At 47.3% G+C, this 21,537-nt stretch overlaps 1 protein-coding gene across 1 annotated transcript in view; it reads right to left on the bottom strand.

Annotated features, from left to right (window-relative positions):
- Mroh2a (maestro heat like repeat family member 2A) overlaps positions 1-19,182 on the bottom strand; it is a 59,629-nt gene extending 40,447 nt beyond the window's left edge. Inside the window, 11 exon segments of the mRNA XM_026396006.2 lie at positions 328-404; positions 2,448-2,561; positions 2,671-2,749; positions 2,935-3,027; positions 3,805-3,948; positions 4,483-4,634; positions 5,304-5,402; positions 7,567-7,729; positions 7,941-8,072; positions 18,722-18,903; positions 18,963-19,182. Coding sequence (XP_026251791.2) covers positions 328-404; positions 2,448-2,561; positions 2,671-2,749; positions 2,935-3,027; positions 3,805-3,948; positions 4,483-4,634; positions 5,304-5,402; positions 7,567-7,729; positions 7,941-8,072; positions 18,722-18,903; positions 18,963-19,182 — 1,455 coding nt within the window.
- Between the last annotated feature and the right edge of the window lie 2,355 nt (positions 19,183-21,537).

Genomic DNA, 21,537 nt, shown 5'->3' with positions numbered 1-21,537 from the left:
GAGCTGGGGCTGTGGTCCCAGCTCTTGTTCCTGGGGGCAGGGGTCCTCTGTAGCTCTCTTCCCAAAGCCACACCACCATGTGGCAGGAGCCAGTGCCGCTCAGCTGGGCTCTTCTCCAACCTGGTGGCCGCGCCAGGACAAGGCCCTGAAGGCTCCTCAGTGACCACCAGGGCCTCCTGAGCAGAGCCGGCTCCCTCTGCCACTCTCTCCTCTGGGCCTACGCAGGACTGGGTGGGAAGCCGGGGCTCCCATCACAGTCTCCACCCAGAGAGCTGGTCCCCTGACAGAGTCCCCTCGTGCCATCTCTCCCAGGCTCCGGCCTGTTACCTTGGACCGTGCATCAGACAGGCTGTTCTTGACCACCCGAATGGCCAAGTAGATGGTCCTAAGACTCATTTTGGGGTCTGAAAAAGGAAGACCGGTCTGAGGTCTGTGGCTCAGGGAGACGACAGGTGGCCTCCCCTGTCACCTCCCCTTTAAATCCCCTCCAACATCCCCAAGACACTTTCTTAGAATGTCTCTAGCCAGGCTCGCCCTGGGCACAGCGTCTCCTCATTCCGTCCCCAGCAGCACCCTCCCTTCAGGCCCAGATGGCGTAGGTTCACACCTTGTCCCCTTGGCTACAGGCCTCCTTTGACCCCGTACCCTCTCCTTAAGGCAAGGTCTCCACGCAAGAGCGTGAACCTGCCCTGGATCCCTGCAGCCTGAGGGGACACCACTCTGGGCACACAGGGCGGCAAATTCAGCAGAGGTCCAGGCTGCCTGGCTTCAACCCTGCCTCCACCACAATCCAGCTGTGTGGCCTCAGGTGCACTGCTGAGCCCTTCTGTGCCTGTGTGTGAACGAGAACAGTGCGACCCGCACAGAGCCACTGTGAGCAGGCACGTGTTAACACCGTGCCCAGCGTACCATGGGGCTGTGTGCGTGTGTGCGAGTCAGACAACTGACACCAGATAAAGAAGGAAGATTAAGTGAGGCGAGGAAGAGAAGGCCCTGGAGCCGTCTGGAAAGGAAGTACAACAAGGCGTTCAGGGCTTGGAGTCACCTAGTCACCACTGGGTAGGAAAAGGGGAAACCAGGGCAGGTAGAAGGTGGCAGGTAAGAGAAGGGCACAGTCTCAGGTTTTCGCCTCTAAGATTGGAAACTCTATTTCTTCTGAACGTGAAATTTGTTCATGATCATTGCGAAATTAAAATAAAAGACAACCACTCTTCACAGCGTGCCCAGAGCAGATCTCCTTCATGAATACGGACAGAGCAGCTTTGCCATGGAGAACTAGGGACCCACTCCACCTCTTAGTGGTGGATAGCATCCCATTATGAAGATACACTGTAATTTATTCCACAAATTCCCCGCAGAAAAACACTGCAGCTGTTTCTGAAGTTTTGGTTTAAGCACAGTGTTTTAATGGACATTCATGTCAAATCACCTTTGGCAATTATTTCTTTCACATAATTGACAAAATGTTAGATTATTGAGCCCAAGGTTTGGCCCTGATTTGATTGACCATCCACAGTCCTTTACCAGTTAAAATCTCTACCAAGGAAGTATGGAGAGTATGGAGAGCTGGTTTCTGGTTGGCCTAGACCAGGAATGGGAAAAGCAGAGCCTGCAGTCTAATCTCTTTGTAAGTGAAGTTTTGTTGGAACGTGGCCAGCTCGGCAGTCTACAACTGCTTTAACTCTACAGTGGCCGAGGTGAGAGATGCTTGTCCATACGGCCTACAAAACTAAAAATACCTTTGCTATGTGGCCTTTTACAGAAATGCCTAGGCCAACCCTAGCCGTCATCCTTAGCATCTGTCTCCACGGACTAGGTAAACAGGATCTCATTGTTACTTAAATCTGCATTTATTTAAGAGAGAAGGTTTAATGTGGGTGAAGGTGCCCCACATCTAGTTACCTACTTTAGAACCCTAGAGAGGCTGGATCCGGAGTCCCTCAGCACTTCCCAGCCCACAGTCTGCACTGCTCAGAGGCATGCAGCTTCAAGGCCAAGCGGGAGCTGCCCACGTTCTTCCAACCATTAAGTACCCTCAAGGCACAGCTGTCCAAGAGGGCACTTTGTTCAAACTCATAGGTGCCATGTCAGTAGGGAATTGGTGGGGACATCTGTTACCTTTGATACCAAGGCCAGGTTTGGCATTGGGGCTCAGGGATTAGACAGAGGTTAAGGGTAGGCACGGAGTCCATGGGCCACTGTGGTCAGGCCCACAGGTTGGTTAAACTGTAGATCTGGCCTTTGGATCCCCTTTCAAGGTCCATAGGGAGATCCAGACTCAGAGGCTGGGGTGGGCCAGAGTGCTGGTTAGAGTCACAGTTAGAAAAATAAGGAGCCACCAAGAGACATGGCTCCCTGGGGCCCCAGAAGTGTCTCTAAGGGGAAGAGCCAATGGCCCAGACGCACACCCCCCCCCCCTGCTACCCCACCTGCCCACTGATGCTCACCTTCTGCGCTCACCACAGCCCGAATCAGGGACAGTGTCCCCACGAGGATGGCCTCCTTACCCACCTCCATCTGGCTGAGGAAGAACTTCATCAGCTCCTTGGGGTAGGAGCGAGCTGTGGAGTGGAATAAGACCCCTCGTCACTCCCCCTGGCCTTGCTGGGACTCCGTGAGGCTCCTGGCAGACCTGCGGGCAGGGGCGAGGGCCCTGTGGCCGAGGCTCACCGAGGGCTATGAAGCAGTGCACAATCTCCATCAGGTTCTGGCTGCTGTACTGATGCTGGGCTGGGGCCTTGGTGCACACCTGGGGACGGGGGTGCAGGGAGGACAGGGGAGATCTCAGGGGCAGGAGACACAGGCAGCCCAGCCTGACCGTGCCTGCACCCCACAGGATGCAGGAGGCTCAAGAGTGAGCCAAGGCGAGGCCACCTCCTGCAGCTGCTTCCTGCAGACCCACCCTGAGGTCGCAGCTGAGCTTGCCGGACTCACCTGCACATGCAGCTCCGTGAAAATGGGGTTCAGCTGCATTTGGGGGATGGGGGTGTTGGTGACAACTGACACTTCCAGAATCTGTCTCAAAACCTGCAATGGATGGATAAATGGTTGCAGGTGGCCTTCTACCAACTCAGGGTCAGACTAGGTGCTTGCTACTCTGTGGGCCATTGACTGGTGGCTCCAGCCTCCCCAGGGGCTAATTAGAAACATAGACCTGCTGGTAATCCCCAGCAGGCCCAGGTGATTCCCAGGCTCAGTGAAGCTTGGGAAGTGCCCGTGCTGAGCACATTCTGAACACATCACCCAAGCCTGTTCATTTTCCTTTTGCTGGCAAGATCTATGGATGGTTCCCCATTTCCATCACTTTCATTTCTGCTTCTTGCTTTTGCAGCTAAGTGCCAGCCTTGTTTGTGGAAGAATGGCCCCTTTACAGTGGCCGTCAGCCCAGACCATGCCTCCACTTGGAACCTGGCAGCATCTCCATCTCAGATGGGCCAAAGGCTGCTGTGGGTTGAATGGTGTCCTCCCCAAATGCACATCCACCTGGAACTTCAGAAGGTGACCTTATTTGGAAATAGGGTCTTTGCAGACATAATTAGTTAAGGATCCCAAGACCTTTGCGATTCCTAATCACAGCAGTCCAAGAAACTGACACAAAGGCCATGGTCCCCTAGGGCCTTCCAAGACCCTTCAGGGCTGGTCCCTTCCACCTGGAATGACAGAGTTCATTTTCCACAAACCCGACAAGCACCAAGCTCCTCAGCCCCTTGTAGGTACAGATGTGGGGTCTGTTGATAGGACATTAAATATGTGTGTCCTCACCTTCCACCCAGATGACTCCCCTGGACACTTGGGGACCCAAACCTGTGTGATGAAGATGGCCTCCAGGCTGCCCTGGTACTCGGCCAGCAGCAGGGGGATGTAGTCGTAGACCTGCTCCCGCAGCTCGTCGTTGGGCAGGAGGAGGCTCAGCATGGGCTTCAAGGACTTGACAACCCCCATCTTCACCTGCCCAGGAAATGGGGTCCCCCAAATCCCAGCTGGTCCCATGACCTCGGCCCCACCCACTGACTCCAAGGACACAGAGGAGGACAGACCTGAGGCAGAGTGGGACCCAAGGCTGCAGGGACAGTACAGCATGGCCACACTACCCTGGGGTCCCACCTACAATCAGGTAACCTCGGGTGGGTACAGAACCTCTGGGGGCCTCAGTTTCCTTGTTAAAATAGTCCTAGTCCCTGAGTCAGAGTAGAACTAGCTCCTGTGGACAAGACAGAGGACACCCGCACGTCGCCCTGAAGCAAGGAGCCCACACCTAACTTCTCTCAGGGGCCTTTACAGGGTCCAGCTCACAAGGCAAGCTAGGGGGGTCCACGCCGCCAAGCACCCTCCACGTGGCTAGCTCTGCCCTCCGGCAGGTCCCAGCTTCTCTAGCCCCTAGAGAACCCCAGAGAGGCTGGACCCGGGGTCCCTCAGCCCTTCCCAGCCCAGTCTGCCGAGTGTGGCAGAGGGGAACAGGTGCCCTGGAAGGGCGCGGCCCACCTCGGGGTTGTGGTGCCTCAGCCACACCGCCACGAAGTAGCGGTACATGGGGAACAGCTTCAGAGCAAACTGCTCCTCGGTCACCACGGGGTACACGCTGTCCTCCAGGTGCCTCAGGTAAAACTGCACCGTCTCACAGAAGGTCTCCATGGCTGCCGGCAGCAGAGGCGGCGGATGGGGCCAGATCTCCCTAGCCCATCTCTGGGTTGCGGAGACCCTCCCCCCTTCTCACCCCCTTCTCACCCCCTTGGCTCCCCAGTTGTGCCACCTGGGTGACAGTCGAGCACACAGGGGTGTCCAAGCCCCTTGCCCTTGAGGCAGGGTCTGAGGTGGGGCCTGGAATACGACTCTCTACCCACGTCCTGGGGATTCCCACGCAGAGCCCAGCAAACACGCTCGACCCTCCTTTTCTTGATCATCAAGAAAATAAATGTCAAGTCATCCGTGCCCTGGGCAAGCTGATCAGATTTAAACTGCATTAAAGACATGACCGAGTCTAACCTCAAGGGAGAGGTTTTCCCTGATGTCCCCTTCTTTGAACGTCCACCCCTCTCTGGTCTCAAACGCTGAACTACAGAGCAAGCTGCAGAGGCACACGACAGCCTCTACCCCACGCCATGGTCTTGTAAAAGGCCTCCACGTGTCTCAGCCACCTGACCCCGGGAGAGCCGATCAGAGGCCAAACAAACAGGAGACTGAGCAAATGTCGGGGGAAATGAAGAACATACCTCTTGCTCAAGATTCCTCTACCTTCTCCTCACCCTGCATCCCCCTCCCTGACTCTGACCGGGACAGACCCACAGACACACGTGGACACGCACCGCTACATATCACCTGGCGCATCTTGGCTTCGTTGGCCAGCCTCAGCATCGTGAATAAGGTAGCCAGAGTGATGCCCATGTACGGCATGAACTCAAACACTGCGGGATGGGGACAGAGGTCACAGCAGTCACTGCAGGGCAGAGCCAGGGCAAGGCCCAGAGGAAAGTCCCAGTGCCTACCACCTCCAGTCCCTGACAGTCCAGATCCAGGGAACCCATACCTCCTGGGGCCTCAGGAAGTAGTGTGGGATTCCACCCTGTGTGAAAGGAGGGGCTGGACGTGGGGAAGGAGGGGAGGCAGGCAGGAGAAGGGGAGGGAGGGAAGGAGGGCAGAGCAGGCCACGAGGGGCTGGGGGGGGACAGGGGCCCAAAGCACCACAGAGAAGCAGGGGAAAAGCAGAGGCGCAGTCCAGGCTCCTGGAGCACATGGGCCCCACGGAGGGTCCCCGGGTGTGTAGAGAGGAAGTTAGAGAGACGGAAGAAAGGGGACCCGTGACAGGGTCATCCTCCAGCAGGACCTTGTCCCTCCCTACAAGCCCCGCCCGCCTCCCACACTGACAGCACCTCCCGCCAACTTCTTCAGACTTGGAACAATAAAAACCATGTATATTGATAATAATGATGTAAAAAAGCCTACGTCCCCCGTGGGCTCCCATTCTCCGGGATCTTTGGCAGCAGCATCCACAGACCTAGGCCCCTCCTTGGCCCTGCCGGCCGCCCGGCTGCAGCCCCTCCTCTCTTGGCCTCCCACAGGCCCCCGTGCCCAGCACCCAGGCAACTCCTGCACCTCCTCCAGCCTCGCCCACTGGCCCTCTCAGCAGAAGTGGACACATGGGGTGCTTTGGCCCTTCCTGAGTTGCAAGGACTTGCGGCTTTGGACTTGACAGTGGTACAGAGTGACAGGCATTCAGGAGAATCGTACTTCCAGTTTTGAAAGTGGACCTTCTCCTAGGCTAGCGACATGGGGCACTACTCTCCTGTGATGCTGGGCAGCCACAGGCCACCAGCAGCTCCCAGTCGGTTTGACTGGCACCAGGGGAAACGACCAAGCTCTACGGTGCCCTGTGTCACTAAGCCACGGTATTTGGGAGGTTAGGTGAATTTTTTCACTTAGGACGTTGTCCACCTGGATGGGGCTGTCGGAACTGAGGAGCAGGTGCTCTCCCCAGCAGGCCTCAGGACTGCACCTTCCTCCCTTTCCTCCTAGGGCTTCTCCACGTTGGGCTCCTCCAGGCTGGGTCCTGGCCCCCAGTTCTTCCCGCTCTACCTTTACTCTCGGGTCCCAATGGCTTTGAATGCCACCTGCCATCGCAGGCTGCTGGGAACAGAGGCCAGACCTGCCCTCTGACCTGTACATCCCGAAGTCAGCTGCCCACGTGGCCTCTCTGTCGAGACACCTCACAGAACCACATTTCCTAATTGGAGCCCTCCTGCTCTCCTAGTGCTTCCCATCTCAGGAGGCAAACCTAGCCCACACACAGCGCTTGGCCCCTCTGGGCCTTCTCCCCCCACACAATGCACCTCCACGTCCCACCTGCCAGGGCCATCTCATGGCTATCCACCGCTCACCGCGGGCATGGCAGCCCGAGCCACCTGCTTGGAACCCTTCAAGCCCACGGCCACCCAGCCCCACCTACCTCTCCCCTCACTTGTGCCCATCCCCCCCGCTTCCCAACTCCAGCCCCAGCCACGTCTCGGATCTTCAGATCATCCAAGCTCTTTCCTGCCACGGGGACTTGGCGCATCGTGTTCCTCTGCACCTGGAATCTTCTCCTCTACCCTCTTCCTTACTCAGACATCCTCTCGTCTTTCAGGTCTCTGCCTAAATATGGCTTCCTCGCCGAGGCCCTGCAGGCTGAGAGCCCCTGCCCTCACCCTGGTCTCCAACAGCCACTAGGATCTTCCTGTCACGCCCTTCAGCTCCTGGTGTCAGGCGTTTGCCTGTTTACGGCCACTGCTGAGGACGAGGGCCGTGGGAGCCCTACTCATCACTGAGGCTCAAAGCCCACCGCAGGGGTGAAAGGAGAGGGAGGGAGAGAAGGAAAGAGGGAAATGGAGGTGGGAAGACAAAAACTGATGCAGGGAGAGGAAAGGGGGGGCAGGGTAAGACAGAAAGGAGAGGCTGAGAGCGAGAGTCCTAAAACCTGAGAGACACAGAAACCACGGAGAGGAAGAGACAGGAAAGAAAGAGCCACGGAGAGACAAGACCTGGGGCGAGGCCAGAGCCCGGGGGCCCATAGGGCAGAAACGGGGCCCAACCCACCATTGCCATTGGCCAGCTTGGCCAAGGTGACGACCACAAACTCGTCCGTGAGGTGGAGGGGCTTGAGGTGGTGCTGCAGCTCATACATGACCAGGCTGAAGTGGTTCCGCGACAGAGCCACCAGCGTGTCACTGGCCACCTCTGCCTTTGTGTAGCCCTCCACCTGCAGGGGATGGGAGGGGGGCCACCTGTGGCGAGGACTTCACAAACCCCTACGATCCCACGCCCACTCCATCCTCCTGGCTCGGGCTCAGCCTTCCCCCACCCAGCCCGGACCCAGAAGTGACTGCCCCAGGGCCTTGGGCATCCCCAGCCCCCCAGAGGCCCCGGCTCCTGGGCTGTGGGGGGAAGCATGATGGAGCCCAGCCAGCTACCTCGGAGATCTCCCTCATCTCCTTGGAGGCCACGGTGACCAGCCTCTGCACACACGGCTCCTCCAGCTCCCCCTCCTGCTGGATGATCTCCTGGAGGATGTTGTAAATGTTGATCTTGCGCTGGGTGGAGATCTGGGAGAGAAGCAGGCAGGTGGGAAGGCCCTGTCCCAGCACCCTGTGTTCACTTCCTCTCCCTCCCTCTCTTCTCCACCAGAATCCCATCCAGAGACGGCAACCACCACCCTCCAACCACCAGGTCTCCGCCTCCACGTCTCCCTCTTCCCTCCCACCCATCCAACCGTCCCTGTCCATGCGACTTAGAAATGGCTTCTCTTCCCAGTTTTGGCCAATAGTCAGCAAGGCAGGTGTCAGATGGTCAACACACACAGTCCTCCCCACAACTAGTACTGCCCTTTTAAAAGACCTCAAATAGCCCTTCACCCTGATGGGGGAACTTTGAGACCCGGAAACTTGTCTCTTCCTCTCTTTTGATTCTTATGTGGGCAAAATTTGGCACCATTTAAAATAACCTGCCTTAGGATGAGATTGGATAGATGGACTGTGCACCCAGACCATACCTGGACAGTCATGCAAGGGTCAGATATGAAAAGGCACTCGTAAGGAATGAGAGTTCTGGAGAAATGCCTCATGTGGTAGAAAGTCCAGAAACCTCAGAAAATCTGGGGCCTCAAGAAGAGGAATTCACTCAAATTTCTTAGCTCTTCTGCTGACATGCAGCACGAAAGTCTTGGCCTTGGTTTCCTAGTCTTGGGGTAGCAACTAATAGAGTTTCCTAAAATTCCAATCAGCAATAGCTTTGGGAAAGTACCTGGGTGGATATTAGTGGTGTGGCTTTAGTCATTGCTCAATACTGTATATCTCCAGACCAGTGTTTCTCAACTATTAATAATAGTTGGTAGTACTAGCAGCAGTCGTAGTACCCGCTTAAGGAGACCTTTTAGACATTTTTCCCTAAGTGTTCCTCCAACAAAACTTGAATAGCACAGTGCTTGTCCACATGTCCATGCTTCATATATAATTGTAGAACTTCCTTCATCCCAGTGAGAACACCGGGGGCAACATCACACCATTGAGAAGCATGCTCTAGGTTTCCAAGGCAAGTTCAAGGAGGTCTAGACACTCTATAAATAGCCAGCTAAGAGACAGCAAGACCAGCCTTCATTTGTGATCAAGGATAATCAGTAAGAGTAGTTCTGGCCGCCACCAGGCAGTGCAACCGCGAGCAGAGACAGGAGATTGGGAACGCCTGAGCCAACTTAAATCAATTTCCAGAAGGCACCTGAACCAAAGAGATTAAATTAGGCATAAAGAAAATTGTGTCTGAACCATTCAGGCTCTGGATCCCACGGGACAAAGCTACTTTTGCTGTTGATGCTATAGTGACCACACAGGAGCCTCTGCACCCCGCGGCAGATACCCAGTAATTAGTATTCATAATAGTGAAGCTGAAACCTGTGGAGGTGCCGTCCCTCTTCCCTGAAAGTGGATTTTATCAGAGACCCTAGAGATCCAGACATCCTGCAGAGTGGGACATCTCCCCCACAATCCAGCTTGTGGATCAACTCTCAACTCCTACCAAGAGTTCCAAAGTTCAGTCAAGACTAAACCCCAAGAGACAGGGGAAGGAAATGGGAAAGACAGTTGAATGAACAGGAATATAACTTTCCAATGTTCATATAAACATACACGACCAGTGTGACTCCACCTCATGTACAACCTCAAGAAGGGGAAGTTATACTCCATGTGTGCGGGATATGTCCAAATATGTTCTACTGTCATGTATAACTAAAAAGAACAAATAAAATTTTTTTTTAAAAAGACTTAACTCCAATTACAGAAATCTCTAGTTTAGAACTCTAGCACCTCCACCACAGAAATGCACATTTTGTCAATACCCAAATTGTATTGAGCCCATTGTGAACCAGACAACTCAAAGCTGAAATGTACTACGACCAGTTGTGTTTCCCAGTCACGAAGCCTGGAAGCTAAGTGAGGAACACAAATGCATTGGGCCTAACGACCCCCAACCTCCAAGCCAAGGGTTACAGAGCCAAAAGCAAATACAAAGAATGGAAATCCATCCTGGCCAACAGTTTTGACCACCTCAGCAGAAATAAGCCCTTTATTTCTCAGCAAGAATTTTTAAATTTTTCTTTTTTTTCACTTCTCTTTTCTTCTTTCTGCCATATTCATACTTTTTATCCTTCTTTGTAAATTTTAACTATTTAATTTTTTTCAAATTTCACTTCACCATATTATATTACTTTTTACTTTTTTCCATTATGCATGATTTTGTGGATGGGGGGAGGTGTGTAGTCACCATGGATAGGTTCGAAAAATATATGAGTATTTGTATAATTTTACTTTCACATTAATTGCTTCCTTCTACACTTATTATTTAGCCTTGATTTGTCTTAGGTAGGATTCAATTATATGCAGGTGTGAGTTGATTTGATCTTACGGTTGCTACTTGTTTTGAACCATGGTTCTTTCCCCTCTTATCTCTACTTCTTCACCCTCTTCCCCCATTAACAACCAAATTTCTGTTTCCACTTCCTCTCTTTATTACTTTAGGAAATCTTTTATTCTTTCTTCCTTACAGCCAGCATCTACTACCAATCTCCTGTATCTCCTCTGATCCCTTTTTAAAAATATTTTCTACTTACTCCCACCCTCTCACCCTATTTTCTCTTTACATAAGAAACCATAATCCTACCAAATAGTAAAATTATATAGTTTATGTAATTCACCCCTTCATGTTGACATGATTATTAATATGGTGGACAGCATAGTAAACACCTGATGTCGAATGCCTGAAATAGTGGACAGTTTTGTATTGTTCAAGCTGATGTTAAATGCTAACCCCCACCATTCCTATATAGGTGGTAATACTACATATGTCATAGTAGACGTTGGACATTAATCTTAAAACTATACAATCTGTTACTGACATCAATGTTATTCCTGGCTCCCTTCTCCCTCTAAGAGGGGATGGAAAATGATTGGGCCACTTCAAAATTACAGAGTAGAGACTCTGCTGCTGAGAAATACTCACAACCCAAACAACAGTGAATCTCACCCCACATATGATCTAGCCCCACCTGAACCTAAACATTACTTCAACTCATAAAATTGGAGATGAAAACCCCAAAACCAAAAACCAGGCCCCAAGAAAGAACAACCAAAGGGGAACTTCAGGACCATCCATCAACATTTACTCATATATCAAAAACAGAAAGAAATACTAGAATTGAAAAGAACTACACATAAGGACACACATATAAAAGAGTAAGGGGAAACAAACTCAATTGATGCACAAGTATAGGACCTCTGAAAACTTGAGGAAACAGGCAAACAAATTGTCCCCCCCACACACAAAAATTCATAATCCCCCAACAAAAGATCCCACACATATTGAAGTGGATGAAATTCTTATTATTAAAAACTGATTCTTGAAATGTTCAATGAACTAAAGTAAGATCTAAGGAATTAATTAAGAGAGAAAATTCAAGATATTAAAGACCATTTCCATAAAAAATAGAAATATTAAAAATAAAGCAATCAGAACTCCTAGAAATGAAAGACACATGAATCAAATCTTAAAATTCACTTGAAAACATCATCAACAAATTAGATTGTATAGAAAATACTACTACCTCAACCCTTTAAAACAGATCCTCAGGCCTTGAATATGGGATACATGAATTTAAATACACAGAATAATATAAAAAGGAAAAATAATAGAACATGATTAGAATGTATATGAACTCTGTAAAAACATCAAACCTGAGAATCATCAGGATAGAAGAAAACATGGAGATAAAGGCATGAAGAACTAAAGGCATTAAGAACATTTTCAACAAGATAGTCACAGAAAACTTTTCCCATACATATCATAAGTGAGATAGACATCCACAAAAAAGATCCCAAATAGACTTGATCAGAAGAGAAGTTCTCCAAGACACATCATAATCAAAATGCCTAACATAGAAAATAAGGAAAGAATATTAAAGCTGCAGGAGAGAAACATCAGGTCACATTTAGAGGAAACCAATCAATAAGGCTCACTTCTGACTTACTAACTTAGACACTAAAATTAAGGAGGGCCTGGATTGAGATATTTCAATCTCTAAAAGAAAACAACTGTCAACCAAGATTACTGTACCCAATAAAGCTCTCTTTCATATTTGATGGGGAAATAAAAACTTTCCATGACAAAGATAAAAGAATACATGAAAGAATACATGACAACCAAGCCAACACTACAAAGAATTCTAAAGATAAATTGCACACAATGGAATCCCCCCACCAAAAAAATCCCCAAATTCCCAAATAAATGAAGATTAATAAAAGACTAGTCATCTAACAAGAATCAAGACAAATTAGATATAATAAAAAATCAAATAGCAGCAAACTATAAACACATATCCATAACAACACTGAATATAAATGGTCTAAACTCCACAATTAAAAGACATAGATTAGTAGAATGGATCAAAAAACAAGATCCAGCTAGATCCTGTTTGCAAGAGAATCATCTCCAGGCAAAGACACTGAAAGCCTAGAAATGAAAGGATGGATAAAAATCCATGCAAATGAATTCTGAAAACAAGCTGGAGTAGCTATTCACATATCTGACAAAGCTGATTTCAAGCAAAAGTTAATCAGAGAGACAAAGAAGGCTGTTACACCCTAACAAAGGGAATAATTCAACAAGAACAATGGCAAATATGTATGCCCCAAATGTCAACACACCAGTTACATTACTCCTTGATATTAAATCCTAGATAGACCCTAATATAATAACAATGTGAAATTTTAACACACCCTTCTCACCAATAGACCAAGTCATCAAATAATAAAACCAATAAAGGTATGTATAACCTAAATAATAGTATAAATTGAATGGATCTAATAGACATCTGCAGAATGTTTCATCTCAAAACAGTTGAATTTACCTTCTCAGCACTTCATGGAACCTTTTTCAAAATAGAACATATTCTAGGTTACAATATAAGTTTTAGCAAATACAAAAAAAATGACGTAATCTTGTGTATTCCATTAGACCTTAATGGAATGAAACACAGCAAGAAAAATAATAGAAATCACATAAACACATGAAGATTAAACAATACTGTTTAAATGAAGAATGGAGCAAAGAAGAAATCAAGGAAATATTAGGAAAAAATGAAAACAACAATATGACACACCAAAATTTGGAGAAAGGTATGAAAGCTATATTAAAAGGAAAATTCATTGCACTGAGTGCCTACATTTTTAAAAAGTAGAGAGATCCCAAATAAGTAAGTTTATTCTCCAACCAAAGGCTTACAAAGAAAAACAAACTAACTTCCAAATTAATAGAAGACAAGAAATAATAAAGATCAGAGCCAAAGTTAAAGAAATTGAGAAAAAAAATACATAAGATCAACACAAGGGGCTGGTTCTTTGAAAAGATAAATGATAATGATGAACCTTTAACCAAACTAACTAAAAGAGAGAAGACCAAAATGAACATAATTACAGATGATAAAGGAGATATCACCACAGATACTTCTGAAATCCAGATGATCATTAGAAACTACTTTGAAAATTTATACTCCAATAATCTGTGAAATCTAGAAGACACTGACAAATTTCTATATACATATGATCTGACTAAATGGAACCAGGAAGATACAGAACGTTTAAACAGACCAATATCAAGTAATGAAATGGAAACAGCAATTAAAAGCCTTCCAGCATCTGGGTGTGGTGGTACACAACTGTGATCCCGGAAACTTGGGAGGCTGAGGCAGAAGGACCACAAATTCAAGGATGATAACAGCAACTTAGCAAAGCCCTAAGCAAATTGGTGATTTTTAAAATGTTTAAAATAAAAAGTTTTATTTTAATAAAAAATAAATAAATAAATAAAGTGTTTCAAAATAAAAAGGGTTGGGGGTGCATCTCAGTGGGTAAGCACCCCTGGATTCAATCTTCAGCACCAAAAAATAAAAGCCTACTAACAAAGAAAGGCCCAGAATCAGATGGATCCTCAGCTGAGTTCTACCAGACCTTTAAAGAAGAGCTAATACTAGTTTTTCCCAAGTTATTCCATGAAATTGAAAGAGAGGGAACACTCCCAAACACATTCAGGGAAGCAAGTATAACTCTGATACCAAAACCAGACAGAGAGCCGTCTAGGAAAGAAAACTTCAGACAAATATCTGTGATGAACATAGATGCAAAAATCCTTAACATTAGTTAACTGCATTTGAAGAGACATGAAGAAGATAATATACCATGATCAAGTGGGCTTCCTCACAGAGATCAAGGTTGTTTAAACATATGCAAATCAGCAAATATAATTCACCACTTAAATAGAATTAGGAACAAAAACCATATAATCATCTCAATAAATGCAGAAAAGGCCTTTGATAAAATACAGCAACAATCATATTAAAAACACTGGAGAAACTAGGGATAGAAGCAATTTACCTCAGCATTATAAAGCTACGTATAACAAGCCCAAAGCCAATGCCTTACTAAACTAAAAGTTTTTCCTCTAAAATCAGGAAGAAGAGAAGAACGTGCATTCTCACCACTTCTATTCAATGTAGTTCCTGGAACTCTAGCCAGATCAATCAGTCAAGAGAAGGAAATTAAAGGGATATAAATTTAAAAAGAAAAAGTCAAACTATCACTGCTTCCTGATGACATGATCCTTTATTTAGAGACTAAAAAATTTCACCAGAAGACTTTTAGAGATGATAAAGTACCAGGATACAAGATCAACACTCATAAATCAATGACTTTTCTATACTCCACCAGCAATTCAGCTGAGAAATAAATCAGGAAACCCATCTCTTTTGCAATAATCTCAAAAAAAAAAAAACCTGGTAATGACTCTAACCAAGGAGGTGAGAGACCTCTACAATGAAAATTATACAACTCTGAAAAAAGAAATTGAAGAGGATGATAGGAGATGGAAAGCCCTTCCATATTCCTGGCTAGGCAGAATTAATTTTGTCAAAATGGCCATACTACCAAAAGCAATATACAGATTCAATGCAATCCCCATCAAAATACCAATTACATTCTTTACAGAACTAAAAAAAAAATCAGTCCTAAAATTCATTTGGAAGAATAAGAAACTCAGAATAGCCAAAGCCATTCTGAACAAGAAAAGTAATGCAGAGGGGTTGGGGTTGTGGCTCAGAGGTAGAGCACTTGCCTGGGATGTATGAGGCACTGGGTTCGATCCTCAGCACCACATCAAAATAAATAAATAAAATAAAGGTATTGTATCCATCTACAACTAAAAATATTTTTAAAAAGAAAAAGGTGATGTAGATGGCATCACAATACCTGATTTCAAATTAACTACAGAGCTATAGTAGAAAAACAGCATGGTATTGGCATAAAAATAGACATGAAGATGAATGGGAAAGAATAGAAGACACCAAGACAAACTCATGTATTTACGGCCACTTGATACTTGACAAAGGTGCCAAAAAGAATTGTTGAAGATTTTTTAATACATGGTGCTGGGAAAACTGGATATCTATCCATATGTAGAGAATGAAGTTAGATTCTTATCTTTCACTGTGCACAAAAGTTAAATCAAAGTGGATCAAAGACCTAGGTATTAGGAATTGCAACTCTTAGAAGAAAACCTAAAGGTCAACACTCCATCATATAGGAACAGGAACTGACTTCCTTAACAAGACCCCTAAAGCTTAAGAAATAAAACCAAAAATCAATAATTGGGATGCCATCAAATTTAAAAAGTTTCTGCACCACAAAGGAATAATAGAGTAAAGAGATAGCCTTTGGAATGGGAGAAAATCTTTGCCAGTCACTCCTCTGAAGGGGATTAATATTCTGCACATATAAAGAACTCAAAACAACTCAATGCCAAAAAAAAAACCCTCAATAAATGAGCCAAAGAACCAAAAAATAAGAAGCCAAATTGCCAACAAATATATAAAACAATGTTCAACATCTCCAGCAATCAGGGGAATACAAATCAAAACTAATAAGATTTCATCTCACTCCCATCAGAATGGCAATGATCAAGAGCATAAATAATAATAAATACTGGGGAGGATGTGAGGAAAAAGGTACATTCATACATTGTTGATGGGATTGCAAATTAGTACAACCACTCGGGAATGCAGTGTGGAGATTCCTCAAAAAACTAGGAATAGAACCATCATGTGACCCAGCTACCCTAGTCCTTGGTGTTTATCCAAAATATCTAAAATCATCATACTCTAGAAATACAGCCACATCAATGTTTGTAGCAGCATAATTCACAATAACCAAATTATAGAACCAACCGAGGTGCCCATCATAGATGAAAGGATCAAGAAAATGTGGTGTATATACATAATTGAGTACTACTGAGCCACAAAGAAGAATGAAATGATGGTATTTGCTGGTAAGTTGATGGAAATGGAGACAATCATGCTAAGTGAAATAAGCCAGGCTGAGAAAATCAAAGGTCCAATGTTTTCTCTGATACGTGAAAACTAAAGAAAATAAGTGAAAGAAGGCAGATGAAAAGGGAGTCTGTTATCATAAAGAACGTCATAGGGAACGTCAGTGGAGTAGGAGGAGAACAAAAGGGAGGGAGGGAGGGAGGTAAGGAGGGAAAGGGGAAAAATATAAAATTAATCTAACAAAATCATGTTACCTACAATATAAAGGTACCAAAGGGAATTCTATCCTTATGTGCATGTAGAAAGTACCAACATAAATAAGTTAATAATGGAGTGAAAGAAAGATCAGTAGAGGAGAGAAGGAAGAATAGGGGGAGGGAGGAGGGGAGGAAACATGGGGGAATGGGTATTGAAATCAAATTCCAGACATGTATGATTTTGCCAAAACGAACCCAAATACTATGTATAATTATAATGCTCTAATTTTACAAAATAATAATCAGTACACATAGGAGTACAGATTCACAGCAGCCAAGATTTGAATCGACCTAAATATCCATCAGCTGAAAAAGAGTATGTGATCTCTACATATACACAATGGAAGATTATTCAGCCATACAAAGACGAGGTCCTGCCATTTGTGACAAAGAGGATGGACCTGGAAGACATCATGCTAAGTGAAATAAGCCAGTCACAGAAAGACAAATACTGCATGACCTCATTTGTGCAGAGCCTCATACACGGTTGATCTCAGAGGAGATGAGAGTAGAAGGGTAACCACCAGAGCCTGAGAGGAACAGGGAGGAGAGAGGAAGGAGGAGGCAGAGAGGTTGGTCAGGGGTACAACTTTCCAGGTCAACAAGAGGAAGAGGTTCTGGTGTTCCTCTGCCCAACAGGGTGAGTACAATCAGCAATAATGCAGGTTTGTCTCAAAAGGGCTGGATGAGAGATTGGATGTACTCACCATAAAGACATGATAAAATTTTAAGGGGATGAATATGCTAATTACCCAATTTGAACATTTCACAAGGTACACATGAATCAAAATTTCACTTGTACCTCATAAATATGTACCATTATTATGTGTCAATCAGAAAAAAAGGGAGGAAGGGAGGGAGGGAGAGGGGAGGAGGAAGGGAGGAAGTGAGGGTGGGTGTTTGGACAAGAGAAGAGCTATCAAAGACTTAGGAGCTGACTGACAGGTGACTATTGGCTGTCTTCCAGAGGTCGGCTTGGTGCTGCTGTCTGGCAGATGCTCTGGGGTTATCAGGGTCTATAGGGGTGTGCATCTTAGCTTGCCCTGGATTGTCTGGGCTATTTTACAGCTCTATAGGCATAGAAATTACATTGAATTAAACTGATAACAGTGCAAACGTTCTACCCACCCCCAGCTGTGAAAACCATTTTCAGCCAGGGCAATGCCAGTGGATTTTTATCTGGTCAAGAAGAAAAGTCTCCATAGGTAAAATTCTCATTTGAACAGCTTCTACCATTTTACTGGTTCCTCCGCTAATTAATGAATAAATAAAATATTTGTTGCACATTAATTTTTTAAATATGTGTACTTGTTCATTGTCTGCTTATTGACACTGATCTCTGTTTAAGGCCTATGTATTCATCATTTTTTATCTGTATTTCCTGATCTTTGACTTTTGGGGACTGCTCCTCCCTGAGTTAGCCAACCCCTACAATAGTACACAAGTTGCCCATGCATGTGCATGCTTTTCAAACACACACACACACACACACACACACACACACACACACACTGAATTGTGTCCCTTCAATATCTTACACTGAAGCCCTAAACCCCGAGTTGGATGGCATTTGGAGATGGGCCTTTGATAGGTAATTAGGGTTACATGAGGTCAGAAGTGTGGGGCCCTGATTCAGTGGGATTGGTAAAAGGAGGAGAAGGCAGAGGGGAGCTCTCTTTCTCAATGCATGCAGAGGAAGTCACATGAGGACAGTAGAAGGCAGTTGTCTACACACCAGGAAAAGAGCCCACAGCACAAACCAAATCTGCCGGCACCTCCATTATAGATTCCTGGAATCTAGAAAATAAATGTTAAGCCACAAAGTCTCTGGTACTCTTGTTCTCGCAGCCCATGCAGTCAAAGGTAACGGCCAATCCAGAGCCCACGGCCCAGCCAGGCGGCTCCCAAACCCAGGTACCAGGACACAGGGAGCCTGGAAAATGTGAGCGGTCCAGCCCCTGCTGCTCCTCGTCTCTGCACCCCAGCACAGCTTTGCACCTGTGTCGGTCATGACTGTTAGCTGAGTAGCAGAAGGAGGCTGGGCTCAGAAGAGGTGTGCAGGGCGAGGCGGCCCTACCTCTGGCACCTGCAGGCAGCGGGTAAGAGCGCGGATCACCATAGAGGGCTCAGCGGTGGCCTTCTCTGTGATGATCACCGAGGCCAGGGTCTTCCGCATGTCGAGGCCTGCCCCAGCCATGTCTGTCTTTGCTGACTCACTGTCCATGATGTCCAGGAGGTTTGTGACTTGTTGGTAGATACCTGAAACAAAGAGGGCACCGGTGCCGTGCGGAGATGGCCGTCACAGGAAGCCCCTGCACCTGCCCAGCTCCAGCTTCCCCAGGACATCACGCCCACGCCCACCGGGAAGATGGAGAAGCTGAGAACCAGGTGGGCTGGCCTGCGAGCATGAGTGGCCGAGAGGGACAGGAAGGCGAGGTTGGCAGTGACCTCCTTACCACTGTCATCTAATGCAAGACCCTCCGCGTCCTCTGCTTCCTCTGACACGTCTCCATTCACGTCTGCGGCTGCTTCTGCCATCTCTTCCTCAAACGCTTGTGAGATAAATGAGATTTGTAAAGGACTCCATATGGCAACACACCCTTCCCCCGGAGTGTGGGCACAACCAGTGGCTTGATTCTAACAGGATATGACAAAAGCAAAGGGTTGCCACTCCCATGATGCTGTTGTTAACAGAAGCTGGACTGGAGATGCGCGTTCTGCTGGCCTTGAGGAGCCAGCAGGCAGCATTCGAGCTGCCTATGGAGGGGCATGTGGTAAGGGATGGGGCCTCACTCCTCCATCCTGAGGAACTGAATCCTGCCAACAGTCACAAGAGTTTGGAAGAGGTCGCTGAGCTCCAGAAGGGAAGGCAAGAGAGCCAAGACCTTGATGGGGCCTCTGAGGCCCTGGGCAAAAACAACCCAGCTGAGCCCAGGCTCCTGAACCACGAACACTGGGGGATAATCAGTGGGTGTTCCTTTGAGCCACTGGGTTAGTGATCATTTGTTACACAGCAATAACTAACTATTACACTTGGTTAAAATGTCCCCCTTACTCTTCTAGACCCTGAAAGTTCATGACTCCTGAACTCAATTACTCTCCTAACTCCCTTCAAGGGCTCTCCCAGCTTCTTAAGGGCTGACAAACGCCAACACAGATGTTAAGGCAGGGATAAGAAGCTCCCAGCTCCTGTCTCCTTTGGTCCCAAGTTCCTCTGTCCTTGAGGCCCTCCTAGGGCCCTTCATCATGGTGGTCTTTTCTTCCTGGGTTTCCTTTAGCTCTGGGACCTAAATACTGACCTTTTCTCAGAGTCTTCTTATAGATGGAACAAAAATATGCCTCTAAGAGCAGCTCTGTTCCTTGCCTACTGCACATCAACAGGAATACGAGCACCGGCAGCCTCAGGTGCCCAGGTGAGGCCGTTGGACTCCTCCATGACGGTTCTCATGAGGAATGTGCCGCCCGGCAGTGTGGGAGGGGGCATTAGAACAGGCACCCGTTAGACCCCAGACCCTCGGAACTTTGAGATCCAACTGCCCAACTCTCTGTCCCAACCCAGGGCTTTTGGGGGGTGCACAGGGCCCTGGGATAAAAGCTCCACGTGCTGTTGTCCTTAAACGTCCCTCTTGCCCACTCGTGGGTGCTGATGTCCTGCGGCCTGTTTGGAAAAGGGACATGGTGAGGGTAGGGGCGATTCACAGCCACTTCCCAGGGGAGGGAGCCCAGGATGGGGCAGCCAGAGAGAAGAGGAGGAGTGACAGAGTCCGGGGATCGGACTTCATCTTGCCAAGGATCAGACAGTGTGCAGGAGGAGAGATGGGTTCCCATCAGCAGCCCTCTTGGAATATAAATGACCTCAAAGGCAGGTAGAGGAGCAGGAACTCCGCTTCCCTGAGTCAAAAGTTGGTGCTTTTGGCTTTTAATTTCAAGGTGTCACTTGAGACTAAAACAAATGGTCCAGACCCATATTTGCACAAAGAAGTATTGGCCTCAGGGAAGCTTTCTATGCCTTCTGCGGCTACCGAGCGAGAATCAGAGCCACACCCAGGTCCAAGGCTCCTTAGTTAAAACTTGTACTTAAAGTTGCCCATCCTGCCAAGTGGGAGTTCTTCAGCCTCTGCCCGGTCGCCTCTAACACCACAGAGCTCACTTCTCTCAGATGCTGCCCATTTCTACATCACAGAATTGGGATGATTAGAGAATGAATTTCCATCATATCACTCAAACACATCTTCCCCATAAAAGTCCTTCATTTTTCCTAATCCTGCCTTTGGAGACCCATCAATCATTATAGACTAGATTCGTCTTCTTTCGCAGCTCCTCTGCAGTATCTCCTCCCTCTCCCCACCAGGCCTTGTTATCTCTTTCAAGGATCATGCAAATCAGAGGGCTGCAATTCCAAAAATACTTCCACGTGCTTTGATTGCATACCTCTGTGTGCAGCTAAGCATGGCGGGATACAGGGTGGGTAGGGTACTTCTTTGTCCTCTGAGGGTCTTCAACCCAACACATGAAGGATCATGGATTTAGAGCCAAAAGTGAAGGTGTCAGTTAGCAATTGGTGTGTAATGAACTACCTCAAAGCTTAATGACTGAAAACAATAATTATTTCCACAAGTTCGTGGGTCAGTTGTCTGGTGCTGTTGATCTGGACCATGTCCATCCAAGTGCAGTTGGAGTCACTCACGCACCCGCAGTCGGCAAGTGGGTGGCTATGGACTGGTTGCTGGCTGGGTACTGGCAGAAGTGAGGAGGGTAACTAAGATACCAGTCTAGCCCACGCAGTTTCCTAGCAGTTTGGCAGGACTCCAAGAGAGTGAGTGGAAACATGAAGGCCTCCTGGGACCAGCACCTATAGCTTACCACTTCCTCTCAGCCAAGGAAAGCCACCGA

Source organism: Urocitellus parryii, chromosome 1, assembly GCF_045843805.1.
Source record: "Urocitellus parryii isolate mUroPar1 chromosome 1, mUroPar1.hap1, whole genome shotgun sequence".
NCBI classification, from domain to species: domain Eukaryota; kingdom Metazoa; phylum Chordata; class Mammalia; order Rodentia; family Sciuridae; genus Urocitellus; species Urocitellus parryii.
This window is presented reverse-complemented; position numbering and strand designations above follow the sequence as displayed.